This window comes from Nelumbo lutea, chromosome 1 (genome assembly GCF_056320005.1).
Source record: "Nelumbo lutea isolate HS-2025 chromosome 1, American lotus-T2T, whole genome shotgun sequence".
In the NCBI taxonomy this organism is placed as follows: Eukaryota; Viridiplantae; Streptophyta; class Magnoliopsida; order Proteales; family Nelumbonaceae; genus Nelumbo; species Nelumbo lutea.
Genome location: NC_142684.1, coordinates 132,841,814 through 132,867,603, shown reverse-complemented (window position 1 = coordinate 132,867,603; position 25,790 = coordinate 132,841,814). Strand labels below are relative to the sequence as shown.

Genomic DNA, 25,790 nt, shown 5'->3' with positions numbered 1-25,790 from the left:
CTAGAATCAAACCCGATAGGGTATGTAATTGTTGGACCTAGGGTCGAACCGATCCATTCTTGGGACATTTGGATTTGACCCAACAGGGCCAATTATAATAAATAAAAAATAAATATTTATGTTTAATATATATTAAATATTCTATATATTACATTATATGTATAGTATATATAATTTATTTATTTAATATATTATACTGGAATAGTTTCAAACCGATAATAATTGGGACCCTATATCAAGACCCAGAATCGACCCGTCGGTTCCAGTTCCCGGAACGAGAACCGGCCCAATCGGTTCGGATCCATCAGTCCACACGACCCATTGACAGCCCTAATTGCACCTGGGCGAAATTAAAATGTATAAAGAAAAGGCTCCTTTTAAACAATAGAAGTAAATATAGGGGGTTTATAGAAATAAACGAAAATAAGCAAAACCCTAATACTCCCATTTCTCGGAAGTCTCTTTTAACCCTTGATTCTCTTTTTCTCTCTTCTTTCATATCCCCTCACAGAGTCACAGCAGCCGGTAGCTCCAGAGAAAATGGTTTCAGGTTCGGGAATATGCGCTCGCAGGGTGGTTGTGGATGCGCGCCACCACATGCTTGGCCGGCTGGCTTCCATTGTGGCAAAGGAACTTCTCAACGGCCAGAAGGTCGTCGTCGTCCGGTGCGAAGAGATCTGTCTCTCCGGCGGCCTCGTTCGCCAGAAGATGAAGTACCTTCGCTTCCTCCGAAAGCGAATGAACACTAAACCATCTCACGGCCCCATTCACTTCCGCTCCCCTGCCAAGATCCTCTGGAGGACGATTCGAGGGTTTGTCACTATACTTTCTATCTATTTCTCTGTTTATCTATCTCTACATCTCATAAATCAAATCCACTTGAGTTTCTCTTGGGTTGTGGTGACGGTTTGTCCGTGTTTGTTTTGCAGAATGATTCCTCACAAGACTAAGCGTGGAGCCGCTGCTCTTGCTCGCCTGAAGGCTTACGAGGGAATTCCTCCTCCCTATGACAAGATGAAGAGGATGGTCATCCCCGACGCTCTCAAGTGAGTGTTTTAGTTTTTAGACTGAGATGGATTTCTATTTTCAGCTCACATTTCTGATCTCCTGTTCTGGGACCTTGTGAAATTAGAGTTTTGAGGCTTCAACCCGGACACAAGTACTGTTTGTTGGGTCGCCTTTCTTCGGAAGTTGGATGGAGCCATTACGATACTATTAAGGTGAGAGTTCAAGTTCTCCTATTTCCCTTTGAATGCAGCATTTTTTTTTAACTTATAGTTGTGATGGACTTTTGGCACATTTCGAGTACAAGAGAATGCTGTTATTCTTTGTCTTAATAGAATATTTGAATTGTAAATTTGTAATGGTATGCCGTACATTGTCTTATGTGCCAGTGATGATACTTGCAAAAATGTTTCATGTGCACTTCTAGACAAGGCATACTGCTTTCTTCGAATTTTTCCTGCTTTCTCGTGATTTCATTATAGTGAGACTTCGCTGTTTATCTCTGCACTAGGTTAAGATTTGTCTGAAATTTAGTTTAATATGTATTTGGTACCGATTCTGCTACAAGGATCCTATCACAAGGTAATTTGCTCCGACACTTCCATTCTGGCATTAAACATGACTAATTTTCAAAACCATATTTTTTTGTGGTTAATCTTGAGGGAATACTCAAATGCCCAGTTGTTATTTATCCATTAATCAAGCTCTTATTACTTCCATTTATTGCAAGATTTATGAATCAAAATGTTTAACTGTCAATTTTCCTTAGTTTATGTTGTAATGTGAACGTTAAATTGCTATATGTGCTTGAATATGCAAGTGAAATCGAATACTATTATGGCTGATGTCACCTTTGCAATGTTCTTTCTGCATTCTTTCTAATACATGCTCTGCCTTAGGTTTGATTTTGTTCTTCTAGGTAATAATATTTTTGGTGCTATAACGACTTTGTATTATTTTTTACCACATAGAAGCTGAAGTGTGTTATCACTCCATGGTGTTAGTTTAACAGAGCAAATATACAATTATTTTAAGTTGTAAGGGTGCTATCTAAAATGTTTTGATGTGCTTTTAAGGGTTACTTTTGGGCTCTTGATTCCTTGTGAATTGCAAAAAGGTTTGCTGCATTTTTTATTTCGCCCATTTTGCTCATTGATTGCATCTATTGTGCTGCTTTATTGGCATAAAGGGAGCCTTTATTTAAGGTCTATGGTCGAATTTACTGTACGAAGTAATTCATAGAATATAGGCACCTTCTATTTGGTGGATTTTTCCACTGCTATGGGTGATGGCTAGGAGATATAAATTCCCACTCATTGGGGCTTTACGTAGAATGTGTTTAGTTTTGATCCTTTTCATTCTCTTATTGTTGATGTTGTGGTACCAGCTGGATTGATTCTCAGAGTTATTATTGTTTTGTACTTTGATATTTGTCTACAGTAGTTGGATTCTCTTGAAAACAAAAAATTATTCTCTTCCGTTGATGATAGATGAAACCATTAGATTCTCTTTCTCTCTTCCTCTCATGTGTGTTTGTGTGCTAAGTGAAGTCTTCCTAAAGAAATAAGAGGGTACACAACACACTGTGCACAGAAATCCTTTGACACTTGATACAACACTCACCAACTGAGCCAACAATCCAGGAAATCAACCCCACAAATCAAATAAGCCATTTTTTTACAAGTATCAAATAAGCCATATTCTCTCCTTGTTTATGGTCTCTAATCAAGTTCCCAGCACAAATTAAGTTTTTGAGGTTTTATTGGGCCAGTGAGAGGGTCCTGCATATCTTTCTCCTCATAAACAATGAAAGCAATGAAAGTCCTATTTGTTTTAATAATCATTTCTCTTTCTGCAGTCCCTATCGTTAGTGGCAAGTATGGTCCTGCATATCTTTCTCCTCGGTGGTGTTTTTTTCCTTTTTGTGTGCTTGCATCAGTATGTAATTATGTATTGGGTGGGGGAGGGGAAGTTTTATGAGAACTTGAACATGTAACCGACAAAAGCTAAATAAATGGTAACTTGCCAAAAAAGACTTGGCTAAGCAAACAAAACCCACATAAGAGATATGTGTTGGGTGGGAGAGGGGAAGTTTTATGGTTTATCTGTAACTATTATATTTTGGAATTGATATGATGTTGTTCGATGGTTTTGTATCATTACTGAATTACAAATGGAGCCTCTTACGAGAAATTGTGCTTGGAAAATTTATCATATATACTTTTTCCTTCTCATTTAATTAAAAAGTAGTTTACCATGTTAAAAGGAAACTTGCACTTGAGAATCATCTTCTAATTGTTGGAAATTCTATTCTCTACAGGAACTTGAGAGAAAGAGAAAGGAGAGGGCCCAGGTGGCATATGAGAGGAGGAAGCAACTGACGAAACTGAGGGTTAAAGCTGAGAAGGCCGCGGAGGTGCAGCTGGGTCCCCAGTTAGACATCCTTTCTCCTGTTAAATACTGAAGTCTTGGATTTGTTAAATATTTTGTTAGAGAAGTATTGGAATTTTAGTTTCTTTTTTTTCTTCGTTTCTACATTTTGCAGTTATCCATAAAGATACTTCGTTGTTTCATTAGTTCTCAGTTTTGACACTTGAGAGTTGGGTACTATTATCTATTGTGATCAACTTTCCATATCCAATATTAACTGCTATATTTAGCATTTTTTCTCTATAAATTGGACGGAGATTGCAGGTTGCTGTTGTCATTTCTAAGATGGTTGTCTATGGTGTACTTTTGGAAGATCACGGGTATTTACAATGGCTTCCAAAAGCGGTAGCTTTCAGTTTGCTTAGGAAACTGGTTTATATTGAAATTGAATTAAAATGGGTGGAGGAAACTGGTGTTCCTCCTGACCTTCATAGTCTCTCTGCAAAATGTTATACAGGTATCCGGCAGACTAGCACGACTTCACGAGGTTGGAGATATGCTGACTCGGCGGTGCTCCTTGGGCTCAGTTTGGAAAAAGTACAAATACAAATATGTACAGTACAAATATATACAATATAATATAAAATACAAGGTTTTGCATTCTACATATTTGTATTTATACTCCTTCCAAACTTGAGCCTAAGGCCCCCGTTTGACATCATCCGGAGAATTCTTATTCGCAATTCTCTAGATAAGAATCATGTTTGTTTGTGCTGAGTCACAATTTCTAATTTGAAGTAGGATCGAAAAACGGCTTCAGAATCGAGATTGTCGCCCATGTTATTTCTAGTCTTATTTAAAGTAACTATCGCGTGTGGTGTGACACGGTAAAGAATGAGTATTATGGAAAATCCATTAAAAAACATATCTGAACCTGGCTCTATATGTGCTAACCATCATTCCTAGTTTTCCTGATTCCGGTACATTCATTTGATCTATTGTAACAACGGCTCTGTAACGATAGTAACTCCTTTTCTGTCGTCGTCGGTGGTTGATCTCTCTGCAGTTAAACACCTTTATGTTTCTCTTTGTTCTTTCTTCTCATCCTCCTGTCTAATCAAAGGTCTATCTACACGCATCAGCCTATCATTTTTTGTTTGGTCCTTTTCTAGAAAATTTGAAGAGATGATTTCGTTTGGTCTTCAATCACCCTGTTTACAAGTATGAATCAAGTTGGTTTCCTTAACTGTTCTTATTATTTTAAGTTGATGTAAATTTAAACACTTGGAATCCTCAAAAACATTGGGATTCAATGTGTTTTCTTTCTTGGGGTTTCTTTGGTCAGATAGATCTAATTCACATGCTCTGTTTTGTTCTTTCAAGTTTCAACTACTGAATATTGTGTATCCAACCTAACCGAGAGACCATCTTTTTTGGTGAAAGACTATTTGTTCTACTTCTACTATTAGTGGCATACATGAATCGTTGTTTAAAAAACAAATCCTGATTTAGAAATGTTGTGAGTAACTATCTTTTTTTTTAATTATTTTAAAGGATTGTTGATATGCTAGGAAACAAGAAATATCATTATTTCGATGAATAACATCTCTGTATTTTATTAATATGGTAATAAGAAAGTGTTCCAAGCTAATTTCATTCATCAGATGGCTAATCCTTCAGAGTTTGTTAGCTTTGGTAGCCATCTGTTGAAGGGTCCATGGTAAGCCTATTACAGCTATCCCACTGGGGGGGGTATCAATCCCTAGAATACAAATGTCATTCAAGCAAATTGTACTAGACAATTCACATGATACAAATGTGATTTAATCCTTGTTAACCACTCACATTCTTCACTCCACATTTTGATTCAAGTGATTTTTTTTCTCTTTCTTAGCTGTCTTTGTGGATATTAGGTTTGTACTGTTTTCATGTCATATTACTAATACAGCCCAATATGCATTACTTGTATTGTTTAGGTTTGAGAGAATGAATTGATACCAAATCAGATTTAAGCCCCCACCCAAATAATACAAAAATTTTAAATGAATATGTGTGTGTGACTTTTCTTTTTTATGTAGTTTAAAGTATAATAGAATACAATGCAGTTTAAAGTATGCATTAAAGTGATTTTATGTTTAATTTCTCAGTTGGAGAATTGATATGAGGAAACAGGGTAGGGACTAGGGTGATGTTAAACGTGATTCTGATTTTAAAAAACAGGAATCAAATAATTGTCAAATACATCTGCAAATTCTCTAGATGAGAATTCTCAGAATCTTTCCTTTTCTAGAAGGATTCTAAGAATCAAAATTAATGTCAAATAGGTCCTTAGTCTTCCCACTTGAAACTATACGAGGTTAAATGCTTTTTTATATAATTTTTAACCAATAGGTGCCACATTGTTACGGTCTGACACAGGTTTAGCCTTGCCTGCTAAGTTGGCAGGCTTACGTTAAGGGACATTACTGTCATTTTTGCCTGTAAGATTTTTGGGAGAATTGATGTTATCTTCAAGCAAACCACCAAAAGCTTAACGTACTCTTTGAGGAGAGGTGGTCGACCTCCTTGGGTGCCTAACCTTGACACTCCTAGACCAACTTCCCTTGCGAGGTGGCTCTGGTTAATGGGTAGCATGGCTATCAAGGTTCCTCATGGGCGCACACTTGCTCATGGGGACAATGCACGGATTGGCACTGCGTTGCCGATACTCAAGGGAGGCTTGGCATGCGGGCCTGGCTCAAGCATGACCTTTCCCCATGTCAACCCCTTGCCTAAGCTGAGTGAGCTACCCCGTTGCCTCTAGCGCACGGGTGTGTTCCGGCCCAAGCGGTTGCTTCTCAACATGGCACACAGGTGTCCATCATCATTGGCATACAAAAGACCTATCACATCGGTGCCCAATCACCTCTTCGGTGCACAGTCGCCTCACATTATGGCCGTTCCCCTTTAGTACGTAAGTGGCGCCTCCCATGGACCGGCCAGAGCCAGTCGAGTGCCCTGGCCATGTGACTTGAGCTCATGATCCAGTGCTACTGACCTTGGTGGAGCCATTTCATCGGGCAACTCCTAGCCTCTAAGCACACAAAAGCTTATCTTGGCCTGCCTTGGCTTGGACGCCGCACGGGTTTCTTCCATTGTAGAACTACCCCTATGACAACATGGCAAGGTTTCTTAAAAGAACCAACATGTGAGTGTTTGTTGAATAGGTTTCTAGGCTTCCCCACCGGTAATTTGCCAAAAAGGAGTGTGATGATTTGGGATCTACATCTCATTTGATGTTTATGAAAAATTTATGTGGACTCCTTCTGTCTAGTTGTTTTATGCAGTCTGCTTAGATTGCCACAAGCTAATCAAAATCAGCCAAATTGCTCATGTTTTCAAGCTTTATGATGGGAGTGGAATTTAAAGCTTGTTTTATTGTCATTTTCTTAGGCCACGAAAACGCCTCGAGAAATGATAAAGTACTCTGGGACTCTGGGTTATCTATCTATATTTATAGCTACAGGGCTGCCCTTTTCCTTTGTCATTAAATTCATTATATTAAATATAAAAATTTATGTTTTTCAATCAATATGTAATATATTTATGTTAAATTAAGCCATGATTCTAATTTAAATTAGTTAATGGTCACCTGATGAGAATAAAAAGTATCATATTTTTATTCCCAAATATTGATTCTTTTACAGTAAAATAACACTTAATTGGACTCATTACTCTTGTATTTCGATTCAGGGCAAGTAAGAAGGCGACCGAAGGAAAAAGGCTAATCAGACGATTTTGCACAGTTTCATCACCATTCAGTAATCTGGGCATAACTCTCAAACCCGGACTCCGATTGGGATGATTCAAGATTCACCGGAAAGATAAGGGTGAACTCCACAACTTTCATATTCTGGATTTTGACAGATTCGGTCTACATCGAGGTCAAAATCGGGCCCAAATTCAAAGAAAATTCATAGAGAAGCCCAGCCTACAACTGAAGCCCAATTCGCAGAAGAGCCTTGTAGCAGCCCAATTTATTGAAGAAGCCCAATTCGAATTCAAGAATAAAGAGTTCCATCAGATTTAAATTTCAAATATAATCGTAGAAGTATAGGAAGATTGAGATTAGATCACTAGATAAGAGATAGGATAGGATTAGTTCAAAACCAATTAGGACTTTCTAATTTTGAGGATAATCTCTTAAAGGGAGTTGGAAAACAACCCTCCCTAAAGCTATATAAAGGGGGGGGGGGCAGACTAGCTTCAACACTCAATCAATTCAGAGGATCAGTCCATCCATCTGGGAAGCAGAGCAAGAGGGAGTCGACAACCATGAGCGGCTAAGCTTTTCTTTTTTGATTCAAGGGGGACTTTCGATTCAATTGTGTCATCATGAGGTTCTGTGTTTATTTAAATTATTGCTTTTAATTCAAGTATTCGTTGATTCTTGTGCATGTTCTTATGGATGTTAATGTTAATTAGTTTGACAAATCAATTAATGTTGATCTTCCTACTGCTATCCATGATTCAATGATCCGTAATTGTTACGAGTAGTGGTACAAGTAGCAATTATGTTATTATCCTACATGGGTCAATTGTTCGTGACAGCCATTGTCCAATATATGGGTATGTTTTAATCTAAGGGGAATCGACGGAACAAGATTCGATAATTGTAGCTATCTCAATTATTGTTATTTTGGTTTAACTGTTTTCACAAAGGTTATTGCTATCATTAATTGATATGGAACGCTATCGTAGCCAGTCGGTTAATGATAAGTGTTGATTGAATGCTTGGTTTTGTCAACTAATTCAAGAAAACACGAGGTTTATTATGGCTATCCTAATAAATCCTAAGGTTAAATACTTGAATTGCAAGACTACTGAAGTTTACCTAGGACCGATGACCAATTGACTCAATCCAAACCCTTGGATTAGAATTTGGTAAGACTGAGTTTTCTTTGTTAATTGTTATTTGCTATTTTGCGTTAATTTTATTTTAGAATTTTAATTATTCAAATTTCCCACTCTTTATATTGCGCATTTGGCTGAGAAATTAATTACTGGCTCCCTGTGGGATTTGATCTGGTACCACGATTATTACAAGTTATAGTAAGGTAGGACTAGAATTAATTTTGAGGGATTCGACAACCCGTCTTCACCCCAGGTAGAGGTGCAATTTAGGTCGGGTTGGTTTTAAAAAATTTTGGGTCTACTGAATTCTATCCCGAGGTCAATATAGTAAACAAAATCAAATAATGAAATACATATTTCTCTCAATCCCTGACACCAGACCGGTTTGGACCATAAGAGCCTAGACCAAGCCCAAGCATGCCTATAGCCGGACCGGGCCTAGGTTAGGGTTATAACCCTTATCATAGGTAGTGTTGTGTTGTAGCCCAACGTTAGGTGTTGTGTGTGTAGAGGCTTAGGTTGGGTTAGATGCGCGTGGGTTGGTGGGTAATAAATATAATGGCTTGGTAGGTGGGTCACGTGGCTTAATTTTCTTTGGGTTTCTTGTAGATAAAGGCAATTTTTGCCTTTAATATAAAAAAAGGATAATGATTTTATATAATAACTAAAATAGGATAATTTAAAAAAAAAAATATATCTAAAAAGGGCACTACGCCCGTGGATGGTTAAAGTCGCTGGCGATAACCATGCCCCGTGGACGAAACAACGGAAAACGAAAATAAAGAAGCAAAGTTCTACGGCCATGGCGAACAAGAAAACGGAAACCCGAAACAACGCCAGGCTGTCCATACTGGAGCTCACCAACATCATCAGCGTTCTGGTATCCGTGCCATTTGATGAAGGAAGATTTGGCTCGACCTTGCAAATCACACCACGTGGCGAAAAACAAGCAGTTCGGCGCTTAAAACATCGTACCGAGGGTACAAATGCCAAAGGGAAGAGACCAGCAGTCCGAACTCCCTACAAGGAGCCCGAACTCTCTACTTAGAGCTCAAACTCCCCACGAAGAGACCAGCGGTCCGAACTTCCTACAAGGAGCTCGAACTCCCTACTTAGAGCTCGATCTCCCAGTATCACTATCAACAGCAGTTCCCCCAACTGCCGCTGAACCAACCACTACTTCCACCTCGCCACCCCGCTCCGAGGCCGGTGAAGGCCTCCCCGCAGGATGGATGCCCCCACCAAGGAAAGGCCTCTCGGCCCCAGAACCCCCCTAACAGCCAGGCCTCGTCCCCAGGCCGAAGAGAGAAAAAAATCATCCCCGCCTCGTAGCTCGCAGGCGGGTCGGGAACCTCGCCCGCGAGATCGGCACCTCGGCGCTCCAAGCCCGAGTTCCCACTCACGGAAAACCGATTCAACGCCCTGGCAACAGACTACCAGCATTCCAGGCCCATCGAGCTCAGCAACACGGAGGCCAGCAGCGCCAGTACAAGAGCCACTCGACAACGAAGGCGTTGGCGAAGTCGCCGAACCGCCACCCGTGTCTTGTCAGAGCTCAGAGGCCAAGAGACGAGCTCGGACGAGGTAGGAGCTGCCCCAATTCTTTCGGTTCCTTCCCCCCTCACATCAGAACTCCTAGCGGTCCCCATACCCAGAAATTTCAAGCTCCCACCTCTGGACAAGTACGACGGGTCCTTCAACCCCAACGACCACGTTGACGCTTTCCAGTCCCAAATGCACCTCGCCAGGGCCAGCGAATCATGCATGTGCGTGGCCTTCACCACCACCTTCAGGGGGTAGCCCGCACTTGGTACAGGAACCTGGCCCCCGGGTCGATAAAGTGCTGGGCCCAGTTCGTGCAGGTCTTCACCGCACACTTTGTCACCAGCAAATGGTGCCCCAGAACTGAGGAAAGCATCTTCGGAGTGGTTCAAAGGGAAGGAGAATCCATCCGGGGCTACATCAAGCGATTCAATGAAGCATGCTTGCAGATACTGCGGTTGGACCCCGCGGTGCAGCTCGCGACGGCCAAAAGAGGGGTAACGCTCAAAGAATTCAAATGGCACATGGTAGCTAACCGGCCCGCAACCGTGGCCGAATTCCTCAAGCTCGCGGACAAGTTCATGAGGACAGAGGAAGAAATCAACCAACGAACCGAAGGCGGGAATGAGAAAAGAAAGAGGGAAGGCGAGCCCTCCAACCCAGTCGATAGAAAAAACCCAGCCCGGGAGCCGAAGCCGAACCAGTCGCTCTGAGCTCCCCTAGCAGTTCAGACGGATTACACGCCGTTAAACACAAGGCGGACCGAGATCTTAATGACGATCAAGGACACCCCCATACATGAAGTGGCCACCTCGCCTAAAGGGAAATCCGAACGAGAGAAATAAGAATTTGTATTGTAGTTTCCATAGAGACCATGGTCATAGTACCGAGCAATGTAATAATCTCCGGGACAAAATAGAGGGGCTCATCCGTTGCGGATACTTGAGAAACTTTGTACAACACAACAATAATAAAAGTAAGACAGGTCGGCAAGGGGAGCACGAAAAGGATGCCCCCGAATCTAGCAGTAGACCTGCCGAACCGTTGCAGCGACAGCCTCCGGAAGAGAGGCCAGTTTGGGGAACCATCCACGTAAATGTGGGAGGTTCGGTGGTAGCAGGGTGTACCTCGGCAGCGGCCCGAACTTTAGTTCGTGAAGCGGCCATCGAGGAATAGAACCCCCCAAAGAGACCAAAGACCGAAGAACCAATCTTCTTCACGGAGGACGACGCGCGAGGGGTCTACTACCCCCACGATGACGCGCTTGTCATTAAACTAAGGATCAACGACTTCGAGGTCAGACACGTACTCGTAGATTTGGGCAACTCAGCGGACATTCTCTTTAAATCAACGTTTGACCAGCTACAGTTACAGAGGAGCGAGCTGAAGCCCGCGAACACTCCCCTGGTGGGTTTCAGCGGAGAGGAAGTCAGCCCCCTCAGAAAAATAACAGTACCTGTGGAAGTCGGTACATGGCCTTGTGCGGTTAGACTCAACCATGATTTCCTGGTGGTCGCGACCCCCTCCCCATACAATGCCATAATAGGGTGGCCGATCACGCATATCCTACGGGCGGTGGTCTCCACCTACTATTTGCCCATGAAGTTCCCTACGGGCTTCGGTGTGGGGGTAGCGTGGGGCGACTAGCTCGAGTCCCGCAAGTGTTATGTTGCCGCCCTGAAGGGAAAAACCAAGGCGGCCGACGACCTCGAACTAGAGCGGCCTGCGGAGCAAGGTGAGGAACGAGCTTCGCCCACAGAGGAAATGGTTGCAATCCCGACTTCGGCTACGAACTCAGCTCACACACTTCAGATCGGCGCTTCCGTCGAGGAACTCCTATGAACCGAGCTGGTGAGTTTTTTACTTCAAAATTTAGATATTTTTGCCTGGTCCGCGGCTGACATGCCCGGCATTAGCCCCGACCTGATAACTCACAAACTTAATACTGACCCTGTAGTCAGACCCGTTAGACAGAAGAAACGCAACTTAGTCCCAGAACGCTGGAGGGCGGTCGACGAGGAGGTCGAGAAGCTCCTCGCAGCAGAATTCATAAGGGAAGTCCATTACCCGAGCTGGGTGGCCAACCCGGTGCTGGTAAAAAAGGTGAACGGCAAGTGGCGCATGTGCATCAACTACACCGACCTGAACCGAGCTTGCCCGAAAGATTGCTTCCCCCTCCCCAGAATTGACCGCCTAGTGGACGCGACCTCGGGACATGAGTTGCTAAGCTTCATGGACGCCTACTCGGGCTACAACCAAATCCGGATGGACCAGTCCGATGAGGAAAAAACCAGCTTCATAACCGAGTTCAGCCTATATTGCTACAAGGTCATGCCCTTCGGATTAAAAAATGCCGGGGCGACCTTCCAAAGACTTGTAAATAGGCTGTTTCAGCCCCTGATTGGCACGAAGATAGAGTGTTATGTAGACGACATGGTCGTCAAGACACAGTTTTCACAAGAATTAGTACAAGACTTAGATTCTGTCTTCCAAATCCTGCGTCAGTTTAACATGAAATTGAACCCCAACAAATGTGTCTTCGGCGTCACCTCGGGCAAATTCCTAGGCTACATTGTCAATCGGCGCAGTATTGAGGCCAACCCGGACAAGATACAAGCCATTCTAGATGTGAGACCACCTCGGAAAGTAAAAGAAGTTAAGAGGCTAAACGACCGCATAGCCGCTTCATGTCCAAATCAGCAGACCGCTGCCTACCTTTCTTCAAAGCAGTCAAAGGCAAAGGGTTCGAGTGGACCCAAGACTGCCAGCTCGCGTTTGATGAGCAAAAGGTTACCTCGCTAGTGTGCCAACCTTAGCCTGGCCCGAGGAAGGCGAGGTCTTAGAACTGTACCTCTCGGCAGGCGACGAGGTGGTCAGTTCGGTGCTAATAAAAGAAACAGACCGGGTCCAGCGACCCATCTATTATGTTAGTAAAATTTTGCAGGGAGCAGAGACGAGGTACCCGCAGATAGAAAAGCTAGCATACGCACTGGTGACAGCAGCTCGGAAACTCCGCCCGTACTTCCAGGTTCACACTGTCATCGTCCTGACTGACAAACCTCTGAGACAAGTTTTACTCAAACCCGAGGTTTCCGGCCGACTGACGAAGTGGGCCATTGAACTCAGCGAGTACGACCTCCAGTACAAGCCAAGAAATGCTATTAAGGCCCAAGCCTTGGCAGATTTTATCGCCGAGTGCACGTTTAGCCTCGAAGCCCCTGAGCCGGTCGAGCCCAAGATCCCCAGTTCGGGCGAGCTCGGAGCTCCCAAGCGAATAGAGTCCAAACCCCGTGAAGTAGCAGCCAGTGTAGCATCTCTCCTGGTTAGACCAAACGCGAACTGGGATGAGGAGCCCTGGATCCTTCACGTAGATGGCTCCTCGAACCAGCAGGGCAGCTGGGCTGAAATAGTGCTACGCGGTCCGAGCGGAATAAAGGTGGAATACGCACTACGCTTTGAGTTCATGGCATCCAACAACGAGGCGGAGTACAAGGCACTGATAGCCAGGTTGAACCTAGCGCACAAGGTCGGAGCAAAGCACGTAGTTATCTGTAGTGATTCCCAGCTCGTGGTCAACCATGTTATAGGCGAGTACGAAGCACGCGAGCTCACTATGATTGCATACTTGGCAAAAGTAAAGGAGGCTCTGCTCAACTTCCAGTCACACTTCAAGCAAATCCCGAGGTCAGAGAACACTGAGGCCGATGCCCTGTCTCGACTAGCCAGCACGAGTCACAACGCCATGAGAACCGTGTACATAGAGGACTTACCTCGGCCCAGTATTCTCGGTGGGGCAGAAGAGGTCATTCCCGTCTCTGAAGCAGAGCCGAGATTGATCGACCCACTCGCGAGTTTCCTGCTAGACGGAATCCTCCATGCGGACTGCAATGCAGCCAAGAGGGTGCAGCGCCAGACAGCCAAATACGTCATAATAGACGAACGGTTGTACCGACGATCCTACACGCTCCCCTACCTGCGATGCTTGTGACCAGCCGAAGCCAAGCTTGTACTCCGCGACACTCATAAAGGCTTGTGTGGCGGACACCTAGGGGGCAGGGCCCTCGCTCAAAAGGCACTTCGACAAGGATACTACTGGCCAACGATGAAGATGGAGGCCGTCGAGCTCGTCAGAAAATGCGACAAGTGTCAGAAGCATGCCAATATCCACCATTAACCTGCTTCCGACCTCAAGTACCTCACCAGTCCATGGCCCTTTGCACAATGGGGGATCGACCTTCTGGGGCCATTCCCACCAGTGACAAGTGGGAGAAATTTCCTAGTGGTGGTAGTAGATTACTTTACAAAGTGGATAGAAGTGGAACCTCTGACAACGGTTCCAGCCCGAAACATACGGAACTTCTTTTGGAAGAACATAGTATGTCACTTCGGGCTACCTCGGGTACTGATCTCCGACAACGGAAAACAGTTCGAGGATATCAAGTTCCAAGAATGGTGCCAAAGTATGGGAATTAGTCAGAACTTCACGTCGGTCGCACACCCGCAAGCAAACGGCCAAACAGAAGTAATGAACAGAGCCATCCTCCGCGGACTGAAAGCATGACTAGACCGAGCTAAATGGTTTAGGGCGGACGAACTACCAAGTGTTCTATGGGCTCACCGAACCACGGGAAAAACCGCCACAGGGGAGACCCCCTTTAACCTCGCCTATGGCACCGAAGCGGTAATCCCGACGAAAATTGAAGTACCTACACTGCGACTAGAAGCATACGACGAGCAGACAAACGAAGATGAGTTACACACCAACCTCGACCTACTGGACGAGGTGAGAGACCTCGCACCCATCCGAACTGTGGCCTACCAGCAAAAGGTAGCTCGGTACTATAACGCCAGAGTAAAGAAGAGGAACTTCCGCGTCGGCTACCTGGTTCTCCGTAAGGTCATGGTACCCGAACCCGGCGTAAGAAAACTTGGACCAAATTGGGAAGGACCCTACAGAGTAAAGAAAACACTCGGGGGGGCATACGAGCTCGAAACCCTAGAGGGAAAACAAGTACCCCGAGCATGGAACATTGTCAACCTAAGGCAATACTACCTATAGACCGCCAAGCAGTGGATAAAATCACCACCAAAGCCTACGGGCCAGGATGCCGAACTAACGAAGAAACCTCGACACAAGCAAGCAAAGCCAAAGGCGAAACGGAGACAACGAACTAATAGGGACATCGACATCTCAGAGCACCAAACACAGGCCGCGCGAGTGCAGTAACCCGGACAGAACAGACCGAACGTATAGTCAGTTCGGAAAATACGTTCAGTTCGGAAAATATGCTCAGTTCGGGAGAAAAAATAACCAGCACTTAAACAAGTCATTCCATTTCAAAAGTAAGGTAGTAAAAAAAAATTTTACAAGCCAGGAGCTATTTCTTCATCATCAGAAGGCACTTCAACAAAACCTGAAGGCCCCGCCTCGCCCTCGGAGTCTGGCTCGGCGTCAGCAACATTAGCCATCTCATGAGTTATGCGCGAAGTGGATATGGCGCTAACATCGAGCTCGGGGTACGTATTTTGGATCATCCACCGGCTTAGTTTAAAACCCCTCGTATACGAATCCACCATCAGATCATCAAAGCCCGACGAAGCAATATACTCATCGACGTCCTTCTTCTTGGCATCTTCGATACCTTGAGAAAAGATCTGCGTCCTCTCCTTGATGTCCTCCTGTAAATACTCGACCTGATGCTACAGATCCAGCCTCAAGTCCGCCATGTGCTTCACCACCACTCCCATGGCCTCGGCATCTCTCTGAGACCTCGCCTGCCTGATCCGTGAAAAATGAGCACTCTCTTCGGCAGCACGAGCAACCTCCTCGGCAACACGAGCAGCCTCTTCAGCAGCTCGCGCCTGCCTCGAGCTCCTCTCCATCTGAGCCGACAAGGCGTGAATAGAAGAATTCACCTGCCAAGAGAGACCGAATGATCAAAAGAACCAACGAAACATAAGCCAAAGAGCTCTAAAAAAGGAAACACTTACCACCATGGCATGGGTAACGGCACGGCAGGCCCTGTGTATGTAGTCTCAGCATAAGGGCTCCTTGCCGGCTCCTGCATCGGAGGGACCATCTCGGGCTCCCTGGGCGGATCTTCTAGCTGATAACCCGGCACCTCGGGCTTCGCATCCTAAGGCATCTTGGCACGAGTTCGCTTGGTGACCCGTTTTCTCCTCTTCATACCTTGAAACAAGTGCCCACCCCGGGTCCCTTGCGAATCCATCACACCTGCGAAAAGAAGTTCGCCATCAGTAAAAAGTAAGAAAGACAACAAGATCAGAGTCTAAGTGAAGAACCTACCCGAGCTCAGGCCGGCCGCAATGAGCTTGGCCTTCGTCAGATACTGTTGACACTTAGCCCAAGCCGCGCCCACTGCCAGAGGCCCTTCGCCGTCTCCTTGTCAAGCATGACCCTGGAGTCAGGAGCGGTCATCCCCCACCCGGTCTGAAAAGGCCACCCCAGCACACTTCGCACCCCGAAATAGTCCCGCTTCCATGCAGGGACCTTGTTGGGGAGCCCGTGTAAAAGCTTAAAGCCCGGGCGAGGAGACAGGTAGTAAGCCCACCTGCGCCCGGGGAGGGGACCCGCTTGCTTCTTAAGCATCAAGATTGAAGAAAAAATCTCCAAGTCCAACGGAAAGCTTTCGTCGCAGAATAAGGAGATTGTCCCTACCAAGTTTCGAATGGAATTCGGGTGAAGCTGGTCGACCGTCACGCCGAAGTGGTTCAAGACTTCGACAAAGAGGGGATGGAAAGGCATTCGCAGCCCCGCGGTGAGCTGCTCCCGGAATATCATGATCTCATCAGGACCGTGTTCCCAAGGAAAGCTACCCGAAGGTATGAAATAAGCATACTCCCCGGGCAAGTTATAGTAAGTAATGAGGGATTGAAGCCCCTCGGGCGTCATGGTTGAAGGGCCGAACTTGTCTAACATCCGACCCCGACGAGAGGTGGACGCCAAACTCCCCGAAGCGCCACGGCTTACGGGCTCAAACTCTACCTCCGGCTCGCTAGGGCTATCGGGGGGTGCAACTTGGTTCGTAGAACCTGCATCAGACCCTCTGAAAGGACTATCTGAGCCATCCGAGCTAGACATCGGGAGTGATGAGGTCCAGGAAAGTACTCACCAGGACAGAAGCTGTAGACCACAGGAGTTCGGACGAGCGGAAGATCTTGAGCGCGAACTAAAAACCTGGACGTGAAATGGATGCGAGCTGAAACTCAGACGCAAGCTTGAGAGAAGCGACCAACTAGGGTCCCCCCCGCTATTTATGCACATAGTGACCGAAAGGCAACGGCTTAGATCAAAGCCAATCCGACGGCCTATAGCCGCACTGACCGCACGTCCCCCGAGATCGAGGCGTGATTGGCGCACGTCTTTCTGAAACTGACAGCGTCGGCGCACGTCTTTCCGAAACTGACGGAACGCCAGCGCACGTCTCCTCAGAAAAAACGGCAGCGGCACGTCTTTTTCAAATTTGAAAAGACGCCCGCTATCGCGCCCCCCAAGTGGCGCACCTTTTTTGAAATTTTGAAATAACGCGCTCGCCGCCACATCTATCAGCGTTTAGACAGGCCGGCGCGCTTCCCGCCTAAATGGACGATCGAAGCAGCTCAAGAAACCCTGATAGCGCACTTCGCGTCAGCAGAACCAAGATTCAAAGCATAGTACAAATCTACCTGGCACCTTACGAACTCCCCGCGCCAGGGCAAGACCCTTAGCACGAGGAGTGGGGGGCAATTGATGAAGGAAGATTTGGCCCGACCTCGCAAATCACACCACGTGGCGAAAAACAAGCAGCTTGGCGCTTAAAACAGCGTACCGAGGGTACAAACGCCAAAGGGAAGAGACCAGCGGTCCGAACTACCTACAAGGAGCCCGAACTCCCTACTTAGAGCTCGAACTCCCTGCACACAAGGCAGAGACCCGAACTGGCCCATCTTGTGACAGTTCGGAACCTCCCCCCTTATCCGAACTCAAGACCGCCTCACCGCTCCAGGCACTTCGCTTCCAGAGCATCGAACTGGATGAACCACACCGTACTTGACATTGAAGGAATCCGTATCCAGGGGTGGTGCGCCTGACTGACTTGGGATTTAACGCTTGACGGCCGCACTGCAAACGGCCACCTGTCACCGTCATCTATCACCGCTACCTCCAGTTATAGAGGCGGCTCCGACAAAAGGAGCAGTGACGGTTCTGCCCCAGCAGAGGCGAGGACATCCGAACTGGCAGAAGCACGAAAATACTCATTCCCGACTTGACAGGAGTCTAGAAGTGAGTGCACGAGGTGGTTATAAAAGGCTTTCCACTCCCCAAAGGAGGTATACAAAACTTTGCACTATCTGGTTTTATCTTGCCTTTGAAGGATCCTAACTTAAACTTCAGAGTCTTTACACCGGGTTCCCCCGGAGCTTCCTCATCTCCTCCGTTTCAGGTTCCCTGCCACTTAGTTCAGAGGCAAGGCCGTTGACAGCTAAGACCGGCCAAATCGCGCATAGGGCTACGATGGGTTCAAAGGGGTGGAGCGTTAGAATGTTAGAAACATTCGCATGAACAGGGAGAATAGGAAGAAGACGAACAACGGTGCTCTTTTTTATATTATTTAAAAAAAATTATCTTATTTTAATTATTATATAAAAATATTATTTTTTATTGATATTAAAGACAAAAAGTTGTCTTTTATATGCTAGAAACCCATTTTCTTTTTGTAATTTATTAATTTCAATAAACAAGATAAAAAGCCCAAGTGTGGACAGATCTCTGATTCAAGTGTTGCACAGGAGTGTAGCCCTCCTCGCGCAGTGCATCCCTCCTGCTTCTCCATTCTCCATCCATGCAGGACTCCAGATCTCAGGTCCGTCTGTTCAGTCTTGTAGTTGTAGCTGATATTCGCGCAGAATATGTCTTGCTTGCTGCCGTTGTGTTGCAGTAGCTTGTTGCCGGGTTTACCAGCCTGCTGCTTGTTTTTTTTTTTTTTTGTTTTTGTTTTTGGGGTTGGCTCAACCCTGGCTCCTGTCTCTGATCAAAGATGATTTCACTTTCACCTTGTTTGTTCTAACTTCTACCTTTTAGCGAAAAGGCAGAATTTCACAAAACCCATCAAACACTTGGCGATTCTCTGTTTCTCGATTACAATTTCCCACTCTATGCCCAAAATGAAAGACACCATAGTAATGTTCCCCAGTCCAGAAATAAGCCATCTTATCTCCATGGTCGAGCTTGGCAAGCTAATTCTCCACCACCACCCGCAGTACTCTGTCACTATCCTCCTTACAACCGGACTTGTTGACCCAACAACAATAACGCCTTACATCAATCGCATTTCCCAAGCAAACCCTTCCATCGTCTTCCACCAACTCCCCTTCCTCCCTACCCCACTTGACAAATCTCCCCTTCGCAGCCACTTGGCCATCCTCTTCGAGTCTCTCCGTATGTACACCCCAAACGTCCGCAATGCGCTGCAGTCTATCTCCCTTTCCTCCACCATCCAATCCTTCATCATCGACATCTTTTGCTTCTCCTCCTTTGATGTCGGTTCTCATCTTCAGATCCCCACTTACTTCTTCTACTCTTCTGCTGTTGTTTCCCTTGCTCCTATCCTCTACTTCCCTATCCTCCACTCTCAGACCTCCCAAAACTTCAAAGACCTCACCACCACTTATCTCGACATCCCAGGTGTTCCTCGCATCCGTGGATCTCACATGGGGGAGGCCGTAGTCAACCGTGCTGATCCAGCCTACTATGAATTCTTAGACTTAGCAACTCATCTCCCTAAATCAAAGGGAATCATATCAAACACTTTTGAGTCACTAGAGCCAATACCCATTAAAGCAACTGCTGATGGGGCCTGCATACCCCACGCTCCGACCCCACCAGTTTACTGTATAGGACCATTGATTGCCGATGGAGAAGTAACCATGAAGTCTGGACATGAGTGTTTGTCGTGGCTCAATGCACAACCTAGTCGAAGCGTTGTATTTTTGTGTTTTGGTAGCCGAGGTGTCTTCTCGGCACTTCAATTGAAGGAGATTGCTCATGGGTTGGAGAAAAGTGGCCAGAGGTTCTTGTGGGTAGTGAAGCCTCCGCCACCTACTGAGAAGGAGAAGACATTGGGCTTCTCGAGCTTGGCATCAAAGGAGCTAGAGTTGGATTCTCTACTGCCTGAAGGGTTCTTGAATCGGACAAGAGACAGGGGGCTGGTTGTGAAGTCATGGGCACCCCAAGCGGCCATATTGAATCGGGAATCAGTGGGTGGGTTTGTCACTCATTGTGGATGGAGCTCAGTAGTGGAAGCGATTTGTGCCGGAGTGCCGATGCTGGCATGGCCTCTCTATGCAGAACAACATATACACAAGGCCGGATTAGTGGAGGATATGAAGCTTGCAATGCCGATGGAGCAAGCGGAGAATGGGTTCGTGAGTGCAATCGAGGTCGAGAAGAGAGTAAGGGCCTTGATGGAGTCGGAAGATGGAAAAACACTCAGAGAACAGAGTCAGAAGATGAGAGAGAATGCACAGGTTGCTTTAGCCAAAGGGGGATCGTCTGTCGAGGCCCTTCGTAAACTGGTGGAATCATGGAACCCAAGTAAGTGTTAACCCGTCTAGCTAATTGTCCTTTTAAGGTTGAGTTTGTTTGCATAGGAATTTCATTTGTACTAATGCAAAAAGGCAAGGGAGTGCAAAACTGGTTTTGTTTGGCTTTAGGCAAAAAGATGTAATTTCTACTTTATGCGAAAGAAAAAGAAGGCAGGAGGAAAGTTTTCTGTTGGTTTGGAGTAAGGTAAAGAGGCATAATGATGTGAACCCAATTCTCTGTGGGAGGAAAGCAAATTATTAAACAAAGGAGCAAAATACATAGTTTTTTTAGATCAGATATAGCAGGAGGATAATTATCTAACAAAAAATGATCATGCATAATATGTTTACTCCGGTTTGCTATCTGATGAGCAGGGATATTGAACCTTCTACTAATAGCTAAACATTGAACAGATTGAAATAAGTTTTTTGTTCGCATAAGCAACTCCAGAGATGACCAATGTAGGGAAATTTTGTTTTGAAGTGCATGGACTGTTAGTTGAGAATCCAAGCAGACCAAGATATTCCTTTTTCCGAGTTGAAGCATTTGATGGATTCCTTGATGCATAGCAAAAAGCTCGGCTTCCTCTACTGATTTCAAACACTTCCGTCCTCTTGTGATTTGAATACATTCCAGCTAGTTGTTTATGAGGATAGTATCATAACAAAACAAAATATGGGTAATTTTCTCTGCATCCGTGAATATGATACAATTAGTGTTTGAATGTAAATTTATGCATAATTGTGAAGGTATTTCTTGAGTTAATCCTGGATGAGATCGTGACACACGAATATTATTGAAGACAGTATTAGTCTTTCGAAGAATCCAGAGATTTGATACCACATAATCTTTAAAACATTTTTCACTATGTGCAAACTAGATATAGTATAAAGCTATAGCATACCAACTAAGAAATTTCAAGGACAAATTTCTTAGGAAAAAGATTGACAAGTTCAATATACAGTGAGTCTAGGAAGAGTGAAAAATATTATTTATATTAATATTCCAAGGAGATGCAAATAAAATGGATTTTGTGAAAAAGCATTCTAAAAAAATGATGATTCAGGGTTTCTAGATGGTTATGACAAAAGAAAGTTTTGATCTTGATTTCTAAATAGAACTTTCTTTCTAACAATGAGAAAGCCTTGGATAAGATGAAGGAATGAGAGATCTACCATATGGATGGCCGAACACTGCAGGAAGGTTGAGTGAAATTTCAAAAATTTCTTTCTCTCACATCTGAGAATCGCATTCCCTATTTTAGAAAACTTCATTTTCAAGGATTGTTCTTGAATTCAAAATTGGACCAAATCTGAAACTAAAAGGGAAGAGAGGGATATACCTGATACAAAGTAGTAGTAACTCCCAATGAAAGTGTTCACGCCCAAGGAGAATACCAAAATCCGCTCCCATCGAATATGACACAGTGTGTAATGAAGCGAAATCAGCATGATGGCTCTTCAACAAGAACCATGATCCTTCAGCAAGAACCAGGATCCTTCAGCAAGAATCGAACAGGGGCTGGTGTGCACGACTTCAGATTGTTTCTTCAGCCAAGAAACAATATCAAGAACATTTCTTAATCAATTCCTCAAGAGAAGATCAGACTGGATAGGGATGGAAAGAATATGAGAGAATTCTACAGGTTGCTGTGTTGTGTAAGACTAAGGAATTCACCCCTTTATTTATAGTCTTCTTTGGATCAGCCTCCTAATCTAATTATGAGAGAATTTCTTGATCCAAATCTGATATTTGGACCTAGACTCTTAAATGGATAGGACTTATCTTCTCCTTTCAGCTAATCCTAATCAGATTATAAATAAATTCTTGCCTCCTTTTAATTAACTAATTTAAACCCAGTTCGAATTGGTCTTTAGGCCCATTAAGCTTATATGCTCACTTAACCTCTTAACCTACTACCCAGTTGGCTCTCTTTGTATGGCGTGGGACCATTACATTGATCTACACATCAACCACATGGGTTCAGCCTAGCCAAATTCACTGTAGGAGACAATGAACCCTAAGTCAATCACCATGGGCTCTTAATGGGCCCAACATTTACACTAAATGGTCATTGGGTCCAACCACCTTATAAAAACCCAATCACTATGGGCATATGCAACATTAGCCCATCAGTTATTACTCTCAATGGTCTTACACTTAATCTCTCAGCCCATAATGACCAAATACTGCCAAACAAGAGATGACATTTCCCTCAACTATAAGGAATAGTGTTGTACTCTCTACTCACATGGATCCTAGGAATTAAATCATTTTGCAAACATTTTGAAACCACAATATATATAAGTATATTTCTATATAAATATATTTTGCAAAAACAAATTTCAATGGTTGAAATCAACTGTCGGTAGTTTAGGTTTCCATCAGAGAGTGCATCCCCGATCATTCACTTTGTCGATAAAGGGGCTGATCCAGTCACTATGGTCACCTACTCAGATGAATTCTCAGACTGTCACAATATGCCCAGGTTTTGACCCCCTCTAAGGATCTCACTGATTGACATATCAAAGACAACTCAATCTGACACCTAGTGTAGTATCATAATCGAGTCTAGGGGTCAGGTGTAACTTTTTAGTTTTACCCATCTATCTCCAAGGTTCAGGGTAATACTGGAATTTTGGTTCGGTTCTAGGTTTCAAGAAAACTCACACTACATGTACCTCAGGTCTCACCTTGATAGTTGAGAGAACTACTCCAACCAACTTGGTGGCACATCAGTGTCAGCCTTGGCAAGATAAATCTCCTCAGATCTATCCAACAACTGTGAAGATTCTAAACTAACACGAGTTTCATAAGTGTCTAGTTTAAGGGTATTATATAGAAATACACCACAATGACATGAATCAATTATGTACTTTATTCATTTACAAGAAATGTCAAAACATACATCAATCTAATTGGAGCTAAGGGCATAACTGTCCAACATAAGACGCTAAAGGAATAACTGGTACGAGGGGGATTCGGAAGTTTCCATATCCACTTTACGCAATATTTTAATTGGTTAGAAAGTCTTGGCAAAGAAGCTTGAATTAAATCTATATATGCTGTGAAGACAAAAATTTACCTGATGAGTGTTTGGTCGACATCCAGGAAATATGAGTATTTGCTAGAAAAATAGGTGTTTGTAAAATATAATCAATTTGGTTATTATCAAAGTAAGTTCGGAGAATAGATGTATTCCAATTTCCATTAATAATGACATTTGTAAAAGTAAGGTTTGAAATACTAGGTGGAATTGGATGAGTTATCATTTGAAACTTCTCATTACTTTGGATCTAGGGAAGTTGATCAATTTTACAAGTAGAAGATTCTAGAACTAAATAACCTACTTCTTGAAGTAGATTTTGAATTTTTTGGTGCAATAGATTTCCAAAAAAAAAAGAACTAGTGGAAGGAATGGAATAGGGGAAAAAGGAATTAATTGATAGATATTTAGATTTCCGAAGCTAGATCCACAATTTATGTTGTTCATTGAGATTTCTCCAAGCTAGTTTTTTTGAGAAAGACTATATTCACCAATTTTATATTTCTAAATCCTAAGCTTCTTGATGATTTAGGGAAAGAAAGAGTATTCCAAGAACACCAATGATAAGGATGAGGATTAGTATCTGACTTGGCCCACCAAAAATTCTTAATAATTTGGTCTATAGCAGTAATAGTTTTTTTGGGGAAGTTCGGTTGTAGCTTGAAGCACGGATTGAACAAGGATTCTTTTCCCAGGTTGACTTAGAGCATAAGCTTTCAACCTATTAAGCTTAGCTTTAGCATTATCCAGAATGAAAGATGACTGGAAATGTTTATTTCGTCCCTAACTCAGAGGAAGACCTAAATATTTAGTATTTTCAGGAAGGACTTTCATCTGAAGTTGTTTCCGTATCATTCTTTGATGTCTAGGGTGAATATTCTTGCTAAAATAAACTCTAGATTTATCTAAGTTAATTAATTGTCCTGAAGAATTCTGAAATTGATGAAGAATAACTTTTAGTGTGTTTGATTCATCCTGATGATCTCTCAGAAATAGAAGTATATCATCCGCAAAGAGTAAATGAGAGATAGTAGGGGCCCTAGTAGCTATTTGAATACCTTTAAGTCGACCATCAATTTCAGCTTTAACAATCATTTGAGTTAGACATTCCATTGATAGAATAAAAAGGTAAGGGAATAAATGATCACCTTATCTAAGACCCCTAGTGGGTGAGAATTTTCCTTCTGGAGTACCATTAATAAGGATAGAGTAGGAGATAGAAGAAATACATTCTAACATGATGCGACAGAAGTCTTGAGAGAACCCTAATGCTTATAAAACTAAAAAAAGAAAAGACAATACAAGTCAGTCATAGGCTTTTACCATGTTTAACTAATGACCACATAGCCCACACCTTTTTTGTGATGTTTTAAAAAATGGAACATTTCATGATCAATAATAGTATTATTTGTCATTTGACGCCCTAGAATGAAAGCTGATTGATTAGGGAGATACATTTTTTCAAAACAGAACATAATCTAGTAGCTAGAATTTTTGAAATGATTTTATAGAGCACATTGCAAAGGCTGATTGGACAATAATTCTAGACTTTAATATAGTTTGCTTTTTTTGGTATAAGGCATATAAATGTATGATTTAGACGTTTTAGCAGTTTCTTGTTTTGGAAAAATTCCTTGGCAAAGGCTATAATTTCCATGCCCATCAAATCCCAATGCTCATTGTAGACTAAGGCTGGCATCCCATTTGGACTTGGAGATTTAAGACTACCTATACTAAAGTGAGCTGATTTATTTTCTTCATCAGAAGGGATGGTAGTTAAAAAGGCATTATCTTCATCAGAAATGATAGGGCTAAAAATATCTTCAATAAAGGTTAAATCATCAAGAGGTTGATGGGAAAAAAATGTTTGAGAAATAAGAAATAAAGACTCTTGCTATGTCTTTATGATTTGTCACCCAAGATCCTTGAAAATATTTGATTTCTTGAATTTCATTTTTCCTCTGGCAGCATAATGTACTTTTATGGAAATAGTTTGTATTTTTATTTTCCATAGTTATCCAAAGTTGCCTAGATCTTTGTCTCCAAAAACTCTCAACTTGGGATTGTGTATCATCATAATTTTTATATAAAAACATGATTTTTGTTTGATCCCAAGGGGTTGATTGTGAACTTGAATTATCTGTTGCTCTAGCTCACTTAATTCATATTGAGGGTCAACAAATTTCGATTTTCGCCAGTTGATAAGATAAACTTTAATATGATCCATCATTAGAGATAGTCTGTAGGTAGCATATCCATTTATTTGATAATTCCATCCGTTTTGAATAACTTCTCTACAAGAGTTATCTGACAACCCCATTTCATAAAACCTAAAAGATTTTGGATATT

General features: G+C 43.4%; 2 protein-coding genes across 5 annotated transcripts; both read left to right on the top strand.

Annotated features, from left to right (window-relative positions):
- Window positions 1-389: 389 nt before the first annotated feature.
- Window positions 390-3,682, top strand: LOC148877664 (large ribosomal subunit protein uL13w-like). The gene is made up of 4 exons (XM_088942279.1): window positions 390-812; window positions 930-1,046; window positions 1,133-1,220; window positions 3,326-3,682. The coding sequence occupies exons 1-4, from the start codon at window positions 541-543 to the stop codon at window positions 3,467-3,469; spliced, it is 621 nt and encodes a 206-aa protein (XP_088798405.1). The 5' UTR covers window positions 390-540; the 3' UTR covers window positions 3,470-3,682.
- A 14,900-nt stretch (window positions 3,683-18,582) lies between these two features.
- LOC148877663 (UDP-glycosyltransferase 88F5-like) lies at window positions 18,583-25,554 on the top strand. 4 transcript variants are annotated; one of them, XM_088942276.1, is made up of 2 exons: window positions 18,583-20,404; window positions 20,879-21,160. In XM_088942276.1, exons 1-2 carry the CDS (start codon window positions 18,967-18,969, stop codon window positions 20,962-20,964), a joined length of 1,524 nt encoding a protein of 507 aa, XP_088798402.1. In that variant the 5' UTR covers window positions 18,583-18,966; the 3' UTR covers window positions 20,965-21,160. The 4 variants fall into 4 exon arrangements, with proteins under 4 accessions (XP_088798402.1, XP_088798403.1, XP_088798404.1 ...); XM_088942277.1 differs by lacking the exon at window positions 20,879-21,160 and adding an exon at window positions 25,127-25,554 and having other exon boundaries at window positions 18,591-20,404; XM_088942278.1 differs by having other exon boundaries at window positions 18,591-20,404; window positions 20,809-21,160.
- Window positions 25,555-25,790: the final 236 nt, after the last annotated feature.

Excerpts from the sequence above, each read along its gene's own strand:
- LOC148877663 (XM_088942276.1), top strand. The coding sequence starts at position 18,967 with ATGCCCAAAATGAAAGACACCATAGTAATGTTCCCCAGTCCAGAAATA. Across the intron at positions 20,405-20,878 it reads GGTGGAATCATGGAACCCAA|TGCATGGACTGTTAGTTGAG; the intron begins GTAAGTGTTAAC and ends TTTGTTTTGAAG.
- LOC148877664 (XM_088942279.1), top strand. The coding sequence starts at position 541 with ATGGTTTCAGGTTCGGGAATATGCGCTCGCAGGGTGGTTGTGGATGCG. Across the intron at positions 1,047-1,132 it reads GTCATCCCCGACGCTCTCAA|AGTTTTGAGGCTTCAACCCG; the intron begins GTGAGTGTTTTA and ends TTGTGAAATTAG. Across the intron at positions 1,221-3,325 it reads GCCATTACGATACTATTAAG|GAACTTGAGAGAAAGAGAAA; the intron begins GTGAGAGTTCAA and ends TATTCTCTACAG.